Source organism: Vanessa atalanta, chromosome 11 (assembly GCF_905147765.1).
Source record: "Vanessa atalanta chromosome 11, ilVanAtal1.2, whole genome shotgun sequence".
In the NCBI taxonomy this organism is placed as follows: domain Eukaryota; kingdom Metazoa; phylum Arthropoda; class Insecta; order Lepidoptera; family Nymphalidae; genus Vanessa; species Vanessa atalanta.
The window spans coordinates 2,240,728-2,261,693 of record NC_061881.1 but is presented as its reverse complement, the minus strand read 5'-3'; the positions used below and the strand labels follow the sequence as shown (position 1 = coordinate 2,261,693).

Here is a 20,966-nt window from a genome sequence, read left to right as displayed (position 1 = left end):
GTTAACAATGACCTACAAAGAATATACTATATTAAATGTAATGTATCTGATATTGAGAAAAGCATGAAACTTGGACTCGCGTCCTTATTCATACAGCTTTCGAATTTAGGGAAGGACATTACTGACATCTACTGCAGTAAAATACGAGTATAATTATTGTATTTCACTATATCTATACATATTTACTAAACATTTTTATGCCAGACCTCTAAATCCGGCCCTCTGTATACTCCTAGTATAATGATAGAAGCGTAAATGGTCGAAATACTTTAAGTGATTGTATCGACACCAAACGGAGTCGTTTATTTGTAATCACTTTAGTTCGTTTTAACTATAACGCATTTTAAAAATATATTCCTTTTTTAAATAACAAAAATATATATTGCCGATTTCGAAACCGATATGACGCCACAGACGCAATAAATCTGAGGCTGATCATGCAACGCTGTAATAATATACTTAACATTATTATTTAAAAAAAAACAAATAGGGACCTAGTACACAACACATATTTATTTTAGAAATAACTAACACATTTGCTCTATGTTTAATAATATTTTTATTTTATTATAAATAATCAGAACCCCAGCAATCCACGCCGCACGCGTCAGGTCAGAACGAATATATTTCAATCATATTATTTATGTTTAAAGTCCAAGTTTTACTACAAATATCAATATAATTATTACATGCCGGGCTATATATAGTTAATAAATAGATAGGTATAAATAGAAGTTAATAATGTAATTTGTAGAAAAAATAGTGAAAAACCAGTTTTATAATATACCACAGGACTTGAGGACTATGGCTTCTTCTCAATTAGTTATTTCAATAAAATATATATATATTATTTGCAGGTAGATGACATTTTATCCTGCATATACTCAAAAGAAAATTTACAAATACTTTTACGTATAAAGAATTAAAATTGCATTTGTTTCCAATAATTCTAAATTTAAAAGTCTACTGACTAGCTAAGCACTTTTACAGTATAAATTTACAGATTAAAAAGTATCCAGATACATCTATGTATAGAAAAATAAAAACCGACTTCAAACATTTGTCTAAATGTACGCTCCAAATAAGAACTCAACAAAGTTAACACAGTTCACAAAGTTCAGCAATAAAATATGACCTTAGAGATTTACTTAAATAACAACCAACAAACAAAAAAAATATCACAACCTAAACAAAAAGAAATTAAATATACCTCTTATTTTTTGAAGTCGGTTAATATGATTTTTAAATTGATTTCTTATATTTTAACAATATTGCCACAATTGTCTTTCCTATAAATAGATGGATCATGAGTGTGATGCATTGAAGCTTCTAAAATATCTTTATGATTGCGATCCATCCGGATGAATGCTAAACATCTTTGATAGCGCTTTGAGCAGTACCAATTTATAGCAGATTTGTTTCGCGCATCTTTCCAATATGTGTAACCATCTAGCAATAATAAATAACCTTTCCTTGACGGTATGTACTCAATACGACCTGAAAGTCATTTAATAATTAAAATAATTCCTTAAATTATTTATGTTAAAAAAAATTCTGATAAATTCCTTTGATCAAACGTAACTTTGTGTTAATAAAAGAGACATAAATACTTTGTTTTATTTATTTGCCTAAAATACATATAAATAATATTATGATCGATTAATATAAAGTAAAAACATTTTATGGATAAAAAATGTACTTCACTGGACAATGTTGTAATCATGTAAATTCAACATTATCTCAGGATCATGTAGGATTAAAATAAATGTGGGAAAGCATCATGCTTCATCAAATTCTGCCATGCATGCATATATCTGCAAACGTACAGTCCCAATTCATAAATCTAAAGTACTTTCGGGAAATTCAAATGTCACAAGTACATTCGAACCTAGCCTGTGGCATTTGCATGCGTAAAAATTCATAAATGATGTTAATTAGTTATTTACATAATATGCACATTTACATCTTTGTCATAAGTTACCACAGTAAAGATGTAAACATGACATTTCTGTTCGTAAATATTAGACCTATGCAGAGGCTACTAATTATTAGTTTAACCACTAATTGCTAACTGGACAACTTTTTCATTCATATTATACATTAATACACTGAAAACAACATAAATTTTACTCTACTATTGTTTACACTTACTTAGTACTTTCTAGGTATCTTTTAGTAATCTTTATATTTTATTTAAAAACCTGGTAGGTGCTTTTTATTCATACACACAAATAAAAACATGCATTAATGGTATTCATTATAATTATATCTTTTTCAGTTTTTGAAATCAATATATTGAAACTGTATTGTATAATGTAGAATCTTATTTTTTATATTACATTACTAAAATTTTGAATTGTTAACTTAATATAATTGTTATGTTGTACTTCATGCTAGATGTTAGAGAATAATGAGGGTTGAATTAAAAATAAAAAAATTTTTTTTACATTATTTTATGTTAGGTTATTACAAAACATTAGTGAAATATATATAATACCAATTAATAATCAATTTTGATCTGAAGTAGACAGCGTCGCTTAAAGTACAAAAGTTATTAAAAGAGAAAATATTCTACTACATATTGCATCCATACAATTTACAAAAGAATAAATGAAAAGCTTTTTTTCTACTTCAATTATTCATATCACATTGTGAGTTTGGTGATATGCAAGTGTAAATGAAAAATTTTAGAATATTTTTTAAATGATAAACATTTGAACGAACTCATCTCTTTTTACTAGTTATGCTCATTGTGAGATTAATTGTTACTACACAAAACAAATTGACAGTATTCTTACTTTATGTAGGGCATGTAAATTGTGTCTGAAACCTATATTTTTTTTTTATTTCTGTCAAAAAGCATATCATTTAGAGCCTAAATTAGTACTAAAGAATGTGTTTCAGCAAACCTAAAATTTTATTGTACTAAATACATAATACATTTGTTATATCGAGTTGAAGTAAAAAAATAATATTTCAGAAAACATAGCGTTCGATTAAAAAAACTTAAGTACAACTAAATTCTAGGTACTTACCATACTGCCGCCTTTATGTAAGTAATCCAAACACTGTTATATTTGTAATCACGCGCACTTTTCTTCACAAGTACACACTAACACTATTTCATATTGTAAAATTTTCGCTCACATTTTCAATAATATCTAATAAAGCACTTCACAACATTTGTTATACACAAATATAGGTTAGAAAACACAATTTAAATCACATTTATATTTCAACCTTATAGGCCATAAGGTATATTAGATATTTATATCTATATTATAAATCTAAAAAAACTTTTCACAACATAAAAAAGGTCTTTTAATATTATTTGTAAATAATAAATTTTCAATTTTTGACAATTCTCAAAAACAACTAGTGACGTTGCTTGCGTTACCGTTATCACATTTTACAATACAAGCAAAATCATATTATTTGTTTAATATTATTAAAATTAACGTGTTTTTATACTAATTAAATTAATTATTGTATATTTTAATTGCATATTGAACTTAGCGGTAGGTGGCAGTAATAGTACTGTAATAAAATATAAATATAATTATTATAATCACTCTTATTTAAATGAATGTGTAAGCAGATTTAGAAATTTAACTTAAGTATCAGTGCATTATACGGATTACCAAAATTATACATAATTTTAAATATTAGGCACTAGTTGTCACGGGTCAATAATTAAATTAGAATTTCATTAGCTTTTTGATACTGAGATGAAAAATCTATTTGTATTTGTGATTACCGTAAAATGACTCACTTGGTAGCAAAGCACTACGCACATCCCCAATCGTTGACGTTTCTTAACGCTTAATAACCTAAATTGAACATTGTTTATTTTCATACTATTTTAACATATTTTTAAAATATTCGGTGTAAATCGCAATATTGTATAGTAAAATGTAGTAATTGTAATAATATAACATTAAACGGTTATTATCTTATGTTGTTATTGTATACTATATTACCTTAAATGATTATGGTTTTCTATAGTTTTCTTATGTAAACGAAATCTAATTGCGGTATTAAGTATTATTGTATAAAAAAAGTTTAGTTTTCGTATATGTGCTACAGTGTGATTATAAATTGTGTGTGTTTGTGTTGATAACTTGATAAGTGTAATGGCGGGAAGGACATGAACATGGAAATCAGGTACTAATTACAAATATTGTGTACTCGTTAGTATACCGACCATTCCATATTATCTAATATTTTTTTTATAATTACCAGAAATTACCTAATTGTTTAAAATATAAAGTCACAGATCTAATTAGTAATGGAGAAAAAAATAATAATTGTACAGCCATTTTGACAAATTTAAAAATTCATTATTGCTTGATATTTATATTATTAGCACTCAATCAATTACTATTTAAAAAAATAATATACATTTATATGTCATAACTTTCAATAGCTCAATATATTTTATAAATATCAATAATTTTGATCGAAGTATGTGATGTGATGTGATCACAAACATTATTTAGGCACACTGAAATGAATTATTTGTTTATTGATTATCTATATCTTCACATTTGGGTCTAGTGGAGAAGTGTCTAAAGCTAAAAGGAATTCAAAAAATATCCAAAATGCAGAGACAACTAATGGTCAGCTAGCCGTTAATATTTTTCTAATATTGGAGCATTTTGTTCAAAGTGAGGTTATGGCATATAAAATGTTTGTTACACAATAATTGAAAATCCATTGTTCTCCGAAATATGTGTTTTACAATAAATTAAGCAATAGCAGTGTCCTTTTTAACCATGTTGGAATTATATAATAAACTTATTGACAATATATAACCCCCCTCAAAAAGATATACAACAGTTTGTACTTGACTTAAAAAAAAAAAAAAAATTTTAGATTAATATTTAGACATACTTATTTATGTTTAATTGTTTTTTTTTTTATAGGTATGCTCAAAATAAGTACAACTGAACCTGATCTGTGGTGAGTTATTTGAATAAATATCTTTTACAAATGAATAATTCAAAAAAAAACAGGAGATCGTAGAACACCAGGTTGAAATGAAGTGGCTTTCACTATGTAACAAATAATGATTAAATAACATGAACATAGTTAAAATTCTGTTTAAATTAAAACAATAACAATAAATAAGTTATAAAACCCCTACACAAGAAAAAGAGGAGGAAAAGTTGACTGGATATATATGGTATAATGCTTTTTCCTTATATGACAAGTTTTGCTAGCGATGTATGTAGTATGGGTTTTACTGTCACCCATGTTAAAGACGAGCTGCTTGTTCAATATTATGTATACTATATAATTTAAAATGATCACTGTTATAGATTCCACTTAAAATGCCTTTGATAAAATAAAATAATCATAGGAACTTTGATAAAATATTAAGATTTATATGTTAATAAATTGATTAATAAAACCATTCAAAATGTTTATGATATACTAAAAAACTTATTTATTAACAAATAAATTATTTATTAAAAAAAAATATATATATATAATGCCTTTGTGCATAATTGTTCAATTATACATAAAATTTTAATATAGTAAAGTTACTACATTTTGCTTTAAAGAAAATCTCATATATTAAATAATAATTATTATGTTAATTTTCTTATTTCTGTTGGTAGAAAAAGGTCATAATTGAGTTTTTAACTTCCAAGAGGCAACATATTTTATAAAATATTATATACTAAGAAAATTTATTCAAATTTTAAATAATATAAAATCTTATTTTTGTATCACGTAAAATTAAATAATTTAAGAAATAGGTCATATCACAGTATAAGTTCCTATTAAAAAAAGTTACAGCATTACTTTAGTTTTAAAAATTATTATATTAAACAATAATTTTCATATATTTGTTATAGTCTAAATTAAAATTGCAATATGAATTGTAAGCTTTTGCGATAGAACTTTGAAAAGATATTGACAGGTATTTTGGTCCATGACTTTGGTTTATTTTTTATTCTAATTATAATTATGATAAACTAAAATTGTTATATATTGTTATATATATGTAAAATTTGAAGTTTTTCGTATACACTTACAGATTTAGCCTTTGCAATATTTAAATGAAATAAAAAAATAATTATATTATGTTAATTTGTTTATAAATATTTAAATAAATATATATTTTTTATATTAGTAATAAGTGTTTAATTCTTACCCTAAGTTGGTAAAGATAGTAATATACTGCTTCTCTTCTTTAACATTGCTGTAGTAATTGTTTGCGCATGGTGATGAAATTCATTTATTTGATATGCATTCTTAATTCACTGAACTTCTAATTTATATTTTCACTAATACCAACTTGGATTGCTAATTTATTTTAGATTAATTAGTTTTAGTAGCTTGCATCAAAAGAGTATAGCATTTTAAATTTTCAGATGCTCTCATAATTCCTTCAAGGAAACGTTCTAAAAACTCTCACGGCTTACTTTTATACCAGGGTTATACATATTCAGTGAGAAATTATAAGAAGACAGGCACATACTGGACTTGTTCCAGTCATCAAAAGAAAGGATGCAAGGCTAATGTAACGACTGATGAATCAACGAAACCTGTGAAAGTTGTCAAATTAAACACACGTCACAACCATCCTCCTCCTGACATTGATTTACCTGAACATATAGAATATGTTGAGACTTAATTTATTGTACATAATATATGGGTAACTAAAAAAGGGACCATGTCGTTATGTTTTGATAAATTCTATAAACAATAGACTCTATTGATAAAGTTATGTAATATATAATTGTTTTATCTATGGTTTTTCTTTGTTTTAATGTCACATTAATGAGAAATGCAATTATTAATAATGCAGGTAGATTGTTTTACATTATTATACGACAAAAATTAGTTGTGTAAGTAAATATTGGATGTTCTTAGTTTGTAGTAACATACTTTTATTATGAGAATACTTGATATATATATGTATATAAATTTTTTTTTAATTATTATACGTATATAGTCGATCCTCTCGACTTGCGTAATGCGCTAATTGTTGTTTAGTCGAAACATTTATATTGTACTTTTAAAAATAATTACAGTAAATTAAGCCATTGCAGGGTAAAAGTTTCTGTTAAAAAGAGGTTCGCTTTGGGTTGAATTTGTAACTATTATATAAATACATTAAAAAAAAAAATTTAATAGCTTTAATTAAGTCATAAGTGAATTTATTTATTCTTATATTTGTTTCACAGAAATACATTTTATAAAGTCGCGGAGAGGTAAACAATTATTAATCTATGAAAAATATCCATTTGCTAGGAACTGTGTGAGTAAAAACGGAGTTTCATGGAGTTGTTCATCCCGTTGCTCCAGGAACTGCAAAGCACAAGTTATATTATCGAACGATGGTGTTTTGACAATTATAAATTCTAAACACACTCACGAACCGCCTGTATTCTATATTAACACAGAGGGCGCTTATGTCCGATCACAGAAGTCGTAAGAGGAATATATCAATAAATGTTATTTTATTGAAGCGGTTGTTTTAAAGCTTTAATAGTGTATAGGAGAAAGAAAAGGAAAATCCTCGTCACCGTCTTCTTTTTCTTACGACTGATTTATATAAAATTAATAATGAAAATAACATCATAAAACAAGAATAATAGCTAAAACATCCAAAAGCTAAGTTTATTACTTCCTGAAAAAAAAGAAACTTCCAGAAAACTGTTTTCTATGTAAATAGTAGCGGTGATTATATCAGATGTTATAGGAAATAATTTTTCAATACTGTAATATCAAGGACGTGTTATCTTAAAATAATTTATTTTAACTAACTCTTATTTATATTTACTGTGAAAATATCGTTAAAGAGAGACACATTATGCCGGCTGGTGCCATTCGCACAATGAACAGTTATTGGAGTTAATTATGAAATAAATAAATCGTATCAACATTTATGAATGAAATGATAATGTTTATTATCTTTCTGTTATTTATGAAAGAATAGTAGTTTGAATATTCCTGCAACATGCATTACATCTTTAATATTCATCTGAATAAGATAAGCGCCGAAATATACCTACATGACTGGTTTCATGACTAATTCACGTGTCTGATTATTAAGTCGTCGTTTTTTTTTTTCATAAAATAAAGTTACGTTTGAGCTAATACATGTCCGGTATAATAAAATATTATTATTTAAAAATAAATATTTTTAGAAAATAATAAATCATAAAATTGCACACTAATAAATAATATCGTTGTTTGAAATCGGAAATATGTATGATATAGTAATAGAGCATATTCCCAGTTGTCTTTGAGTATCTTTTGTCACTTAGTGTGTGTGCCCACATTTACATACATTATATACATAAACACGCTCTAGCAGCTGGCATTGCACACTTGCACTATAGCTATAAGGAATAAATTAACTCGTCACCGTGGAATTTAATTATATATAATATAGTAGTCTGGTCAAAATACACATTTACCCTTGCGTAAATTCCCAAGAAGCTGAAAACTTTATTGAAAATTGAATTATGAAATGTCTAATGAGATCGCACAACGCAAGGCTCTGGGTTTCAATAATAATTGGGGCTTTCTTTCAATAATAGCTGTTTTGGAGTTAGAAAGTTGGCAAATGTTGCACTCCATCAAAATCACTCTCGCGGAAATCACGTAAAGTTTTGGTTCTGTATTCTCTATCTGATCGTGTCAGTTTACCTCCTTATCAGATTGTAAGGGGGAGGGGATAGAGAGTACATCTATGCTACTATATACTTGCGTATTATAATATTAGCTGCGTGTGCGATTAGTCTTTGAGGTTAACTAAGATTCTGAAACTTATGCCTTTGACATATCCTGATTCTAGTAAAATGAGTCCTCTTTAAAAATTTAAACTTGTACTTGAACCGTTATACTAATAGGTGTATTCCAAATCTCCAGGGACTTTTTTACTCATTAATGGTCGGAGAGCTCTTAAATTGCGTCACGAGAACTACACGTATCGGAAGGGTTATCTTTCTAAAAAAGAAATGCATATCAAATGGTACTGTTCGTCGAGGGCCATGAAGTGTTGCAAAGCGATTGCCTTCACCGACCTAAACAACAGAGTTATAAATGTATTAGGCACACACAGTCATACAAACAGACATGATTAATCTTATAAATTTATTGTAATATATTTATTACATTATTAACAAGTTTGCTTATTATTTTATTTATGTTAAACTAAATTTTTGTTACATAAAATGAAGATCCGCACAGAAGTATATGCTAAATATATAAAATCAAAAGTTATTTATATTATAATAAAATAAATTGTGAAATAAATTTTATTAAATAAACTATTGATTTTTTTACCTAATTTCTGTTTACATAATATAACTACTTATGATCAGTAAAAGTGATATACATGCCTACACTAATCACTACTGCACTTGGTGTGCATTGGCGTTTTGAGCGTACCCATTCGCGAGCTCTTGGCATAAGGTTGCTCGCTACAGTATGAAGATGGACGCGAGTCCTAACGTTATCTTTATATTAAAAACGATGTTAGTATTGCAATATTCATAAAATTATAAAAATAAACCAATATATTGAATTGTATAATCTTTGATTTTATAAAGTAAATACAAATTGTAGGTATAAACCAAATCCATTATGGACTGTATAACCAGTCTTGGCTCGGTATGTAGGTCTTATACGGTATATACTTTAAATAATTATTTTTATCTTTCTTTCAAGAGTGTTTTAACATTCGGGAGAAGAAAACGCTAAAAAAATATATATACCTCTTCGGTGTTGCCAACCTGACTTGTATTTTTCCAAAAAGTTTTTTGGCTGTGTGAAATTAAGTATACATAACATCCCAGCCTTTGAGATGGCAGATGCGCAAACGTATTATTAAGAAGACAAACATATCAAACGGTTAATTGATCATATGATCGGTTTCAGATCCAGTGTTGATAAAGGGCGATAAGAAAGGGAAATTCGTCCTCCTTTATAAAGGTTACTTGTTCAGCAGATGCACTAAATCGAAGAAAGGCATTGTTTGGAAGTGCAACGCTAGCAAATCCGAGGAATGCACCTCAACATTAACCACCGATCAAAACCTGAGCGTCGTTTTAACGAAAGGTCAACACAATCACAAGAAACCAGATGTTGAACCCAAGCAGAAACATGTATATTTTATGACTCCGCAAAAATAATATAATCATTACGAACACTGTAAAGAGAATTTTGTTTTATGTAATAAAAATATGAAAAACGAAAAAAAAAATGTAGAATATTTTATAATTGGCAATTGTTTTCAGATATAGATTTATATTTTTATAATAAAACTATTTAAAAAAAAAATCGCCCAACCGATTATCGAAGATCGAAGTATTTTACTGGCAATTCTAGCTGCTTTCAGCTGTCTTCAAAAACTCCCTTTATTATAATTTTATTCAGTAAGATCTAATCTTAGCGGTCAATGGTTCATAGCAGCAGATGAAAGCCATTAATGACTTTATCCAACGTTTCAGAAACTGAAAGTAAATCAAAAATATTCCGTATTATAATGTTGTATTGTTCAAGCATGAACTTCTTGATCTTAAGTATATGAAAGTTAGGTGACATTAGAAGATGTTATTTATGACATTAGAAGATGTTATTTATATTCGATTTTCGATTGGTGAATTAACATAAAAATAATACGAGGTAATATATTTAAGAAACGGTATTCGGAAAGTGTGTAGGCTTTAGATGTGATTCATTGAAACAAGTGTACAACTTTCGTAATGTTATAATATATTTTTAATGTAACTGTTTCCACTAATATTATCATTACTTAATGTGATTGTCTCGAAATGTAAGCTAATACTCAGATTTTAAGCCATTTTTATGTGGCGCTAGTCAGTGCATATCCTTCTAGTTGCTATCATTTATCACATCAAACACACATCCCACACATTTCTGATAGCAGCATTTACTATGAATACCATTAAATTTTTTTTTTATTAATTAAAACATTTATGAAAATACGAAAGGTTGACGAAAAGCGGTTCTTTAGGTCTAATATAGATTTTATCTAATTTTATTCACTAAGACTTCGGGAGTCTTTTAAAACAAAACAACTCTGTTTCCTTAAAAAAGACTTATTAAATTGGACTTATCATTTAAGCGCCTAATATTGAGAAATTTTCTCAACTTAGTACTCATAAGTTTTATATTCAGCTAGTTTTTTTGTACTTTCTATTGTTTGAACTATTTCACTTTAAATTCTACGATATAATTTTTTTTTTTGGTAATGACAATATTTCTTTTTTATTATAATTTCGTAAAATTTTACAATTATTGTATTGATTTATGTAATACTATTGTTATATTTAGATGTAAGTGTAGTTTATAGTTTAATATAATTATTGATAGGTCTTTTTTCTTTTATTTTAAACCTAAATTAAAACAAAATAATCGTCATAAATCGAACGGATCCCTTATAATTTTAACGTCATAAATTAATATAAAGCAAACCTTATTAAATACTCTATAGACGATAATACCAGAATACGAAACCAAAAAATTGTGTGACTTTCGAATTAAAATTCTGATACAATTTTTTGTGTGTTTTTTTATCTGTTTGTAAAACTACAAGTGTAAGAAATACGTTCTGAAATGTAATCGCGTTTAGACTTTAACTTAGACTACTTGTCTTCATAACACATAAATTTACAATTATGTATTTGAAAAACCCATAATGTATCCAATATTTAGGACACATAATAAATTCCAATGGCAGGTGCAGGAAGATAAACAACTAATGTTTGTTGAACATATTTAGCATGTTTTAACCTTAGTTTACCATATATCTGCTAAATTATTATGCATTAGAAACTACATATATCACATAAATATTCAATATCCCTACTAATATCCAAGTTACTTGCAAATTTCCGATACCAACTTCACCGATAAAGAAAACGTCATTTTTTCACGAACCCATAATGATTATTTAGATGTTGTCCAATGTTGACAACATTGTCTTGCTTTGAATTGTCGTGGTTAAAATTGTCTGTTTATCTTTATTTCTCCTGCTATTGGAATCGGCAATAGATCCAATAAACCTATCGATATAAATCCAAGAAACCTATCGAACTTGTACCCAAACGATTTTATCCATCCACAGTGAAAGTAGTGACAGCAGTTGATGGAGCGACTTTGCTAATGCTGAACGGGTATGCATTCACGAATCCATCTCCGATGACAGGAGGTGAAAGATGGTACTGTTCTGGGAGGATCAGGTGGAAATGCAACGTGTGCTTGCATGTCAACGATGATTATGAACTCGTTTGCATATCCCATGAACACGGTCATGATCCACCATTATACGAAATAACTTCGGGTGGACTGTATTCTATAGCAATTTAATTGAAAATGATGAAATGTTTCGTCTAATACTATGAACTAAGGAAATGGTTCCATATTTGTGAATAATTCTAGAAATATTTAACAAGTAACAGATTCATTGAAATATTATTAACATTCCTATTCTACCTTAGCGTGAAACTTGTTGTGAACTGGTGTGGGATCAAAATTAGCAGAAGTTAAAAAGGAACTGGCGACTTATACACTTGTTTAATATTTTATCTTTTGAAGTTTCTGAATTTAAATAATGAAAAGATGTATTAGTACGCATAGGTTTTATTACATGTGTCTGTTGGATTCTATTGTTATCAACCGAGAACCATATTTTTATAGCGTCAGCCCTTAGTCGCTTAATTTAATTCCTTAACTATATTCTGTGAATACAAGAGAAAGATTTTCAAATATGATCCTTGATACTTGTCTGAGATATGTGATTAAGAATTGTTATTGTACAAATTTGGCAAGAGCGATATTTTGTGACAATTTATTTAAATATGTTCCTAATTTATTTTCAACGGAAAAGATATATTGATAATTGTTTTATCACGTGCTTTTGTATCATAATTATTCGTATTATTGCGGCCTTTTACTGGCATATATAAAACATCTTTCGAATAAATATTTAAGTAATAATCTTGAAGTACCTATGTTACATTTTTTTTATAATTATATCATAATAACAAATCAATCGGTAAGTAAAGATAGATTTTGTAGTTTACATACAAATATATGTAAAATACTATGTTAAACCTATTTTACATATATATGTTTCTAATTCAATGTAATTTTTTTACCTTAGGTTCTCCTTACGTATGTGTAAATAAGTAAACTATCGGTTATCTTTAAAAAAGTTATTTTTGTACTGATGTTAAATATGGACGTTTTTTTCAGGTCTGCTTTTACCATTGGTGACAGGAAAGAAATTACTTATGTACGATGGGTTTACTTTTAGTCGTCCGAAAATTTTGCGTAGAGGTGGAAACGGCATCACATCATGGCTCTGTACAGACAGAGGAACAAACCGCTGCAAAAAATACGTCCACGCCGATGATAACCTGATGGTCCTCGCTAGCTTTAACGATCACTCTCATCCACCTCCCTGTTACAAAAAAACAGCTAGTGGAAACTACGTTAAATATGTACCTACAAAATTTCTTAGCTGGTAGAAATAATGAAATCTATGTTTTTCAAATTATTTATGTAACTAGGAATTATATAACTAAAAATAAGATAGAAAATAACAGCATGCTAGATTTAAGCTATGATTATATTCCCTATTTGGTAATATTTTTATGTTTTCTTATAATTTTAGTAAATAAGAGCACAAATACATTAGTTGGAGCGCTAAATAATAGCCAATATTGTAAAAGTATTATAGGTTTATTCTTATACACCGACATTTTGTACTCTGAGATTACTACATCATAAATGTGTATGGCAACACTGCACTAAATTAAATAATAATTTATTATTTAATATACATTGTATTAATAAGTATCCCTTGATCCAGTTTACTGTAAGAAACGGCGTTTTAAATGCGATAATAGTATGTTAAAATACTTCTTATATGCTAATATTCTAGAAATACATGTGTTAAATCTAAAGTGCAAGGTGTACACGTATGATTCTTACGAAAATCAATCAAGAAGTAAATTAATCTGGTGTTATCTTAAACAAATATTTTTCGTATAGTGTAACATATCAAATAAAATGACACGATTTTGTCGTAATATCCAAATATGTCTAATCATGCAAAATAATTATCAAGGCGTTACTAAATTATACAAGTACAAACAGATAAAGACTGTAAACTTTGGGTAAAAGAGATTAAAAGATTTGTGAATGGGTAATGAACTAACTACATCAGATGTATTTTTTTTACAAAAATACAATTTATTTCGCCAGAAAATCATATATGCTTAAAAATCATGGTTTATGTATAAGAGAGAAAAAATGGGACAGTCTAAATTCATTATGAACTTAAATTACGAAATAGTCACAAGTGATAGCAAATATATTATAATATTTATCATACTTATGGTCTGTTTAAATTTCTTACTGATTGTATATAATTTTAATGGTATTTATTTACATTTATATTTCATCACTTCCGTATAAGTAATAACTAACGTACCGTACGCTATAAAATCTCATGTATTTTGATACACATATGGGTCATACAAAAAACTTGGAATTTGTAAGTAAACTACATTTAAATAGTTTTGATCATATTTAAAAAAATAAATGAATACACTTTTAATCACATTATATAAAAAAATGCATGTTCTTCAGACTATCATTTATTTTCCAGCCGAAATGATTTCATTGACTAATGGAAGGTATCTGCTAATGTACCAAGGATATACTTTTAGCAATCCCAAGTCGATGTTAAAGGATTCTCATCTGCAGTGTTGGCAGTGCACAGCGCGTGGTCGCAACCGTTGCAGGATGTATATCCACATCAACGATAACTTTCAAATTGTACGTAGTTTCTATCAACACAACCATCGTCAACCAGTGTACTTCAGATTGAAAAACGGTTACTATGTTAAGCGTAAATTGAAATGTAAGGTGGAATATGATGAATAAATTGTAACTTTTAATTCACCTAATAAAAAAGTTATTTTTTATACTAAACCGAGTCTACACGTTGGAAATTTCTAACAGATTATTTCTTGGATTTATTACGTATTAAAATCAAAAGACTCAATATTTATTTATTGTTGTTAAATTGCTAAAATGTTCTACAATATTTATCTCGAAGATATCATGTGTAGTAGTGTTATGGTTAATTTTCACTAAAAATCATATCAGATTGGAATCTCGATGTTCAATATTGAATTAGTTTTTATTAAGACTGTTATAATATTAATTATACTATTTGATTATATGAGGGGTGTTAGAATTCTGGGGGGAATGCAAGGGTTCCTTTTTATATTTATCAGTAACATATCTAGATGAATTTATTATTGTTTATATATTTTGTAGCAGCTTTAATAACGAGGAGTTTATTTGTTCAAAGTTTTCAGACTGAAAATGAAATGTTATAAATATCATGTAATCCATATTAGGTATCTACTTTATTAATCTTTAAATAAGTATATAATCATAGCACATAAATTATTTTGATTGTCCAATAAATGTATGATATAATATAATCTATTTATCTTTTCCTTACCCTGATAACACATCTGTGAGACTAAATGGCATATGACGTAGATTGGTATAACGCTCTTTGAAAATTCAACCATTTTCAGACTTATGATTATTATTTATGCTTTTTAATTAAAAACACAAACTGATACTGATTTTTTTATATTTTGTTATTGCTTTACTTAAATTAGGTGTTTAAATTTATAAACAATAATTTATGAAAATACATTTACAGGGGTACAGTATCAAGTCATCCCGTCAGCCACTGGTAAGAGGCATTTGATCCTCATAAACAATTACACGTTCAGTCAAATAAACAAAGATATTCGATACTGGTATTGTACGAAGAAGTTAACGGAGAAATGTCTTGCAAAAGTACGGTTAGATGCTAACAGGTCTATTGTCCATTCGTATCTCGAACATAATCATCACGCACCGAAATTTTTCAAAACGAGAGATGGTAAATATTTTAATATAAAGTAGCCTATTCCAACAAGGAGTGCCTATAGACGAATAATCAACTTTGACACTTAATTGACGCGATATCATAGGTCGAGGCCTTGAATAATCTATGATAATTCTTTATTGGAGATTAGCGAAGAAATGGTGAAGTTGTCGTCGAAAGTAAAATTAAATTAGTGAAGTGGAATAGTTTTGTATTATAGATAAAGATGTATTAATCATTGACTGTTTTTAGTGCATAATATAGAAGAGCTTTTACAAATCGCATGGAAAGTAGTGATATCAATCAATATAATCTTTGTCATGTTTTACCTCCTTCGATTGGAATAGGTTATAGAATACGGGCTATTTAGCATTTAAAAAAAAAACTATTAGAATAACTAAAAATAAAAATATTTATTTTGTACTTTAATCATAGTATGTATCGAAATCAGTATTATTAATGGCATCTATTATAGTATAGAACATATACGATTTTGTTTTAGGTAATTTCTGATCTTTGTGTATTTCTTAATAATACATGATACCTATTTAATTAAATAAAGCTTTTTTAATATTTGTTTTATGTATTTTATTTTTACCAAATCGTATTATTTAAGGCTGTGTGGCTTAGAACCTTATCTTTACTTTTTTACGAATATTATTTGCGCATTTGTTTTGTCTATTATTTTAACGTTATTATTTTTTATTTTTTTTTTAGTTACTGTAGTGTCGTTATCGACGGGTAGTACCTTTCTCATAATCAACGGGCACACGTTTAGGAAGGAGGTATGTGTGAATGGTGCAACTAGTAGGTGGTGCTGTAACGAGCCAAGTCATGGGAAATGTGATGTTTATGCGCACGTGAACGATAAATACGAATTAGTATTAATGGTCAATAAGCACAACCATGCGCCGATACTCTGCCGAATGTTGCAAGGCAGAATAATATAGTTTTATATTGATGTTAATTTTATTGCATGTTATTTTATTTTTTATTCGTATTTCCTTAAGTTTAATACAATTAGTTGTAAGTTACGTTGATACAATGAAGGCAAAAGAAGCCGTTTTGTTTTATATTTGCAATAGAGATAGATACTAATTTTTAACTTTGTCACGCAGCGGAATTGTGGAATTGACATTGGAATTCTAAAATAACTGTTGTTGAATAAATAATATTTTAAATAATATTGATGTTTTATTTCAAATCCTTCTGTAGGTAATATTTAAAGCATAGAGTAGGTTATCATGAGCCGTTGTGTTACAGATCTTGATTTTGATGATGCTGAAAACGATGGAGATTGGACGGATGAGAACGTTGCCGTGTTTCTCGAGACGAAGAAAGGGAAGACCATTTTGCAATACGAAGGATATAGATATCGTAAAGCGTACAAAACAAAAAATGGCACACGCTGGAATTGTTCTTCGAAGAAAAACTGTTCAGGATTCGTATATTTGAACGATCAAGATGAAATAATAATGACATCGAAATATCATGATCACGATACACCTAAATTGGAAGATATTTGTTCACTAGAGTCCGCTGAAGAAGATTTAGTTGGTAAGCTTGAAAACTGTCTTTCAATACATTTAGTATTGATTCAAATAATTTTTTTAAATTAAATCTAAAAATCGCTACATTTCCTAACAAACACTTTTAATTGTTATTGCAACGTGCTTATAATTGGGATATCTTTAAATACTTAAAATTTGTTATTTTGTTAATGTGAACACATTTCCGTAAACAGATACAGCTGTCGTGATAACTTCAAGAAAGGGTAAGGAGATGTTGCTTTTCCGCAGCTACACGTATCGTAAACAATACGACAAAGGAAACAAATCTAGATGGGTCTGTTCCACTCTCAAGAACTGTCGCGCTTACGTGTTTACAGACTCGAATAATCTCATCACATCTGCTTTTGAAGAACACGAACACGATCCACCAAAATATTACCTTAATCCTAATCATCTGCTCGGAGCGCTTAGGGAACCACTCGTTTTTGAATCCGATTAACCCATGATATCTATTTCACGAAGTTCAGTATATCTTTATAGCTGACTTCAATGATCATAACCATTTATTTATTTCTTTGATATTTATTTGTATGACTGCTTCGTTCATCTAGATGCTAGTTATCAGGCTGGACGGTCCGAGGTCCTGGGTTCTAACCCCCCTGTCTGGTCAATAAAAAGTTATGTTTTCTGCTGATAAAAATATAAATCCATAGTTTAGAAGCATCCGAAAACACGTAAATAATTTATGCTTCAATTATTTCTTGGTTTTGCCTTTGTTGGATTATGAGAGTGCGGGAACAGAGAGTGCACCTGTGATGGCGCACATTCTTGTGAACAAACACAGTTGCGCACATATGTCCCGTGTAGTTGGCTAGACACTCTTGAGCATAGCCGCCATGGCCTGAGTCGATCAGGAGGACATTATAATCATTAACTAGTTCATAGAAATGTAAAAATAAAAATTAAGAATAGATAAATATCATCGTGATTATATTGTGTATTTAGTTTTCGATGTAAAGATATTGTCATTTTTACATGTAAAAGTTGTCTCAACAAATCAATAATTTCCATTTTAGTTTTAGATGAATCGAACGATCTTGTTATTTAACATTGTCATTCTTCTCTCTAAAGTGAAATTCTTGTGATAAAAGGTATTCCGCATCACGTTGTATTTACGTTTCGTACTTTTAGTATAATCATATTAAATAAGATTTAGCTTAAACTAATTAGTTGCCACTTTTTAAATATACGCTAATTCAGGTTGATGGTGTCAGTTTTTTTTTATTTCATTGATTGGAAGAGGATCTAACAGAAATGTATGAAATAAAAATGTTCCTTAATTGCCAGTCATAGTATTATGTATCTATATAACACTAGCATTTACATGGTTATGGAGGTTTATTGTCATTTATATATTGAGTAGATTTTTACCGTAAATTTAAAATCTTGTAATACAATGATTTTCCGCTCTAAAGTTATTCAAAAGATCATTATCGCAGATAATGCTTCCTTTGAATATCTTTTCACGTGATGTAAATTAGATATAGGTCACACAGGTTTCAGTCGCATTCGTTATGTCAGCTCGTGATCGCACTAGGTGCAAATCTATTGAAACGTCAGACCAAACAAAAAAAAACGTGACGTCACTGTTACAGCCTAGTAAGTTATCAATTTTACTTTTGTGTTCGTATTAAATTATATTGTATGTTAATTATGTAACAATAAAGAGTATTTTTGCTTGAAGTTTATTTTCGTTCTCTGTATTTTATTTTATGTAGAATCCTAATGTGAAAAAAGTGTATTTTATCCTGGTAACAATATGATGCTTATTGGCTAATCCTGGTTACTCCAATGATGTATGAATTAATTTAATTGTAATAAGTATAATGAATATTAACGCGTCAACATAAAAATATCCTAGTAAACTATAATGCTTAATGGTTTTTTAATATATATAAATTGTACGAAAGTATAATATATTTCAGTGTAATAATTAAAAACTGCGATATTCCTCATTGATAATAAATGGCTTAAATTTATGTTCGCATTTTATTTGATAATACGGCCGATAAGAATAAACTGTTCGCCGGTGAGTTGCCTCTCCAAAAATTCACAAAACGATGATCAGTTGGAGCATGAAGACAAAACTGGAGTTTACATTTTACATATAAATAAATAAATATTACAAATAATAAAATTGCACAAAAGCTCTTTTATTACATTAACATTGAATTAATACTACTTTTCTATGTACTAACTTACTAATAATGATTGGAAAACACGAATGTACCGATTAACATACGTTTGATTAAAACAGTAACCAACTGTCAAATTTTCATAGATAATAAATATTTTTGATATCATTATTAAAAAAATATATAAGCAACGGAAACTTGCTTTAAATTAACGCGGTTGATATAATTGTGTTTGTATCTGTAAAGCTGTATTTACATCATTGTACTGGTAAATTCTTCGTAATTCCAAGCTCGTATACGTATCTACATACACGTGACTGTGGCTTTAGACATTAATTCAATTTTACTATTACTGCAAGTTTTATTGCTAATAAATATAATCTAACTTTTCTATTATCAAACTGGCATTACAAAAAATATTCATACATTCATATAACGTTACTTCATATATAAAATATAACATCAAATTTGTTTTTTTTTTCTGAAAATTAATAACACGATTGTTAAAATTAACCTAATATGTAATTAAAAACCTTTTTTTTAACAGTCATCGTGATGACTTCGAAAAGAGGAAGACCATTGCTGTTGTACAAGAATCATACGTATTCTAAATTTCCTCATCCTGTTAAATATGGTTGGAGGTGGTATTGCTCGAAAGTGAAGAACTGCAAAGCTTATCTATTAACGAATGCTGATAACGAAATTCTCGCGGTCACGGGTTATCACAACCACGAGTCTAAAGTGAGATACCCAGTGGCTATTTCTGAATCCTTAGCCTCGTCGTTTAATATGAACCGGTAAACTTTTTAATGCCTTTTGTGTTGAATTTGTATAAAAAAAAAAAAACAATTTTTCGGTCTTCCATAACTTGTTCCATCTCACCTTTATTTTTTAATATTGTACAAAATAAAACACGTGCGGCAACGGGTGACAAGTGCTTTTTTTTTCTTCAAAAATGTTACGTATAGTAGAAGTTTCACTTCGTTACAAAATATATTTATATCTATTGAGTCCTATTAAAATTTCCAGAATGTAATTATTTGGTTTAGTATTATGTTTAAATTTCATTATTGAAAAAGTACAAATAAATTTGTAGTCTCTTTTATTGGAAAAATGTATAATTTATTTATAAATATAATATAAAAAAAATATTATTTTTATTTCAGATTGTTACTTGTATAATATGTTTGTGTTTTCTTTAGTAAATAAATAATTAATCTATAATTACAGTGTACCTAACATAAAGACACCAAATCCATTAATTTTTTTATTTCGATAAATTAAACGGTGCTTATGTTTCAAAGATAA

At 28.1% G+C, this 20,966-nt stretch overlaps 1 protein-coding gene across 4 annotated transcripts in view; it reads left to right on the top strand.

Annotated features, from left to right (window-relative positions):
• The window catches only part of LOC125067160 (modifier of mdg4), a 335,555-nt gene that overhangs the window by 291,971 nt on the left and 22,618 nt on the right, over positions 1–20,966 (top strand). Inside the window, exons 5-6 of one of the 4 annotated variants that reach the window (XM_047675554.1) lie at positions 17,216–17,509; positions 17,697–19,502. The exons of the other annotated variants lie outside the window; for them this stretch is intronic. Of the exons in view, the coding sequence (XP_047531510.1) occupies positions 17,216–17,509; positions 17,697–17,962 (560 nt within the window). The 3' untranslated portion in view covers positions 17,963–19,502. Of the gene's footprint in view, positions 1–17,215; positions 17,510–17,696; positions 19,503–20,966 lie in introns of those variants that run through there. 4 annotated transcript variants of the gene reach the window in all.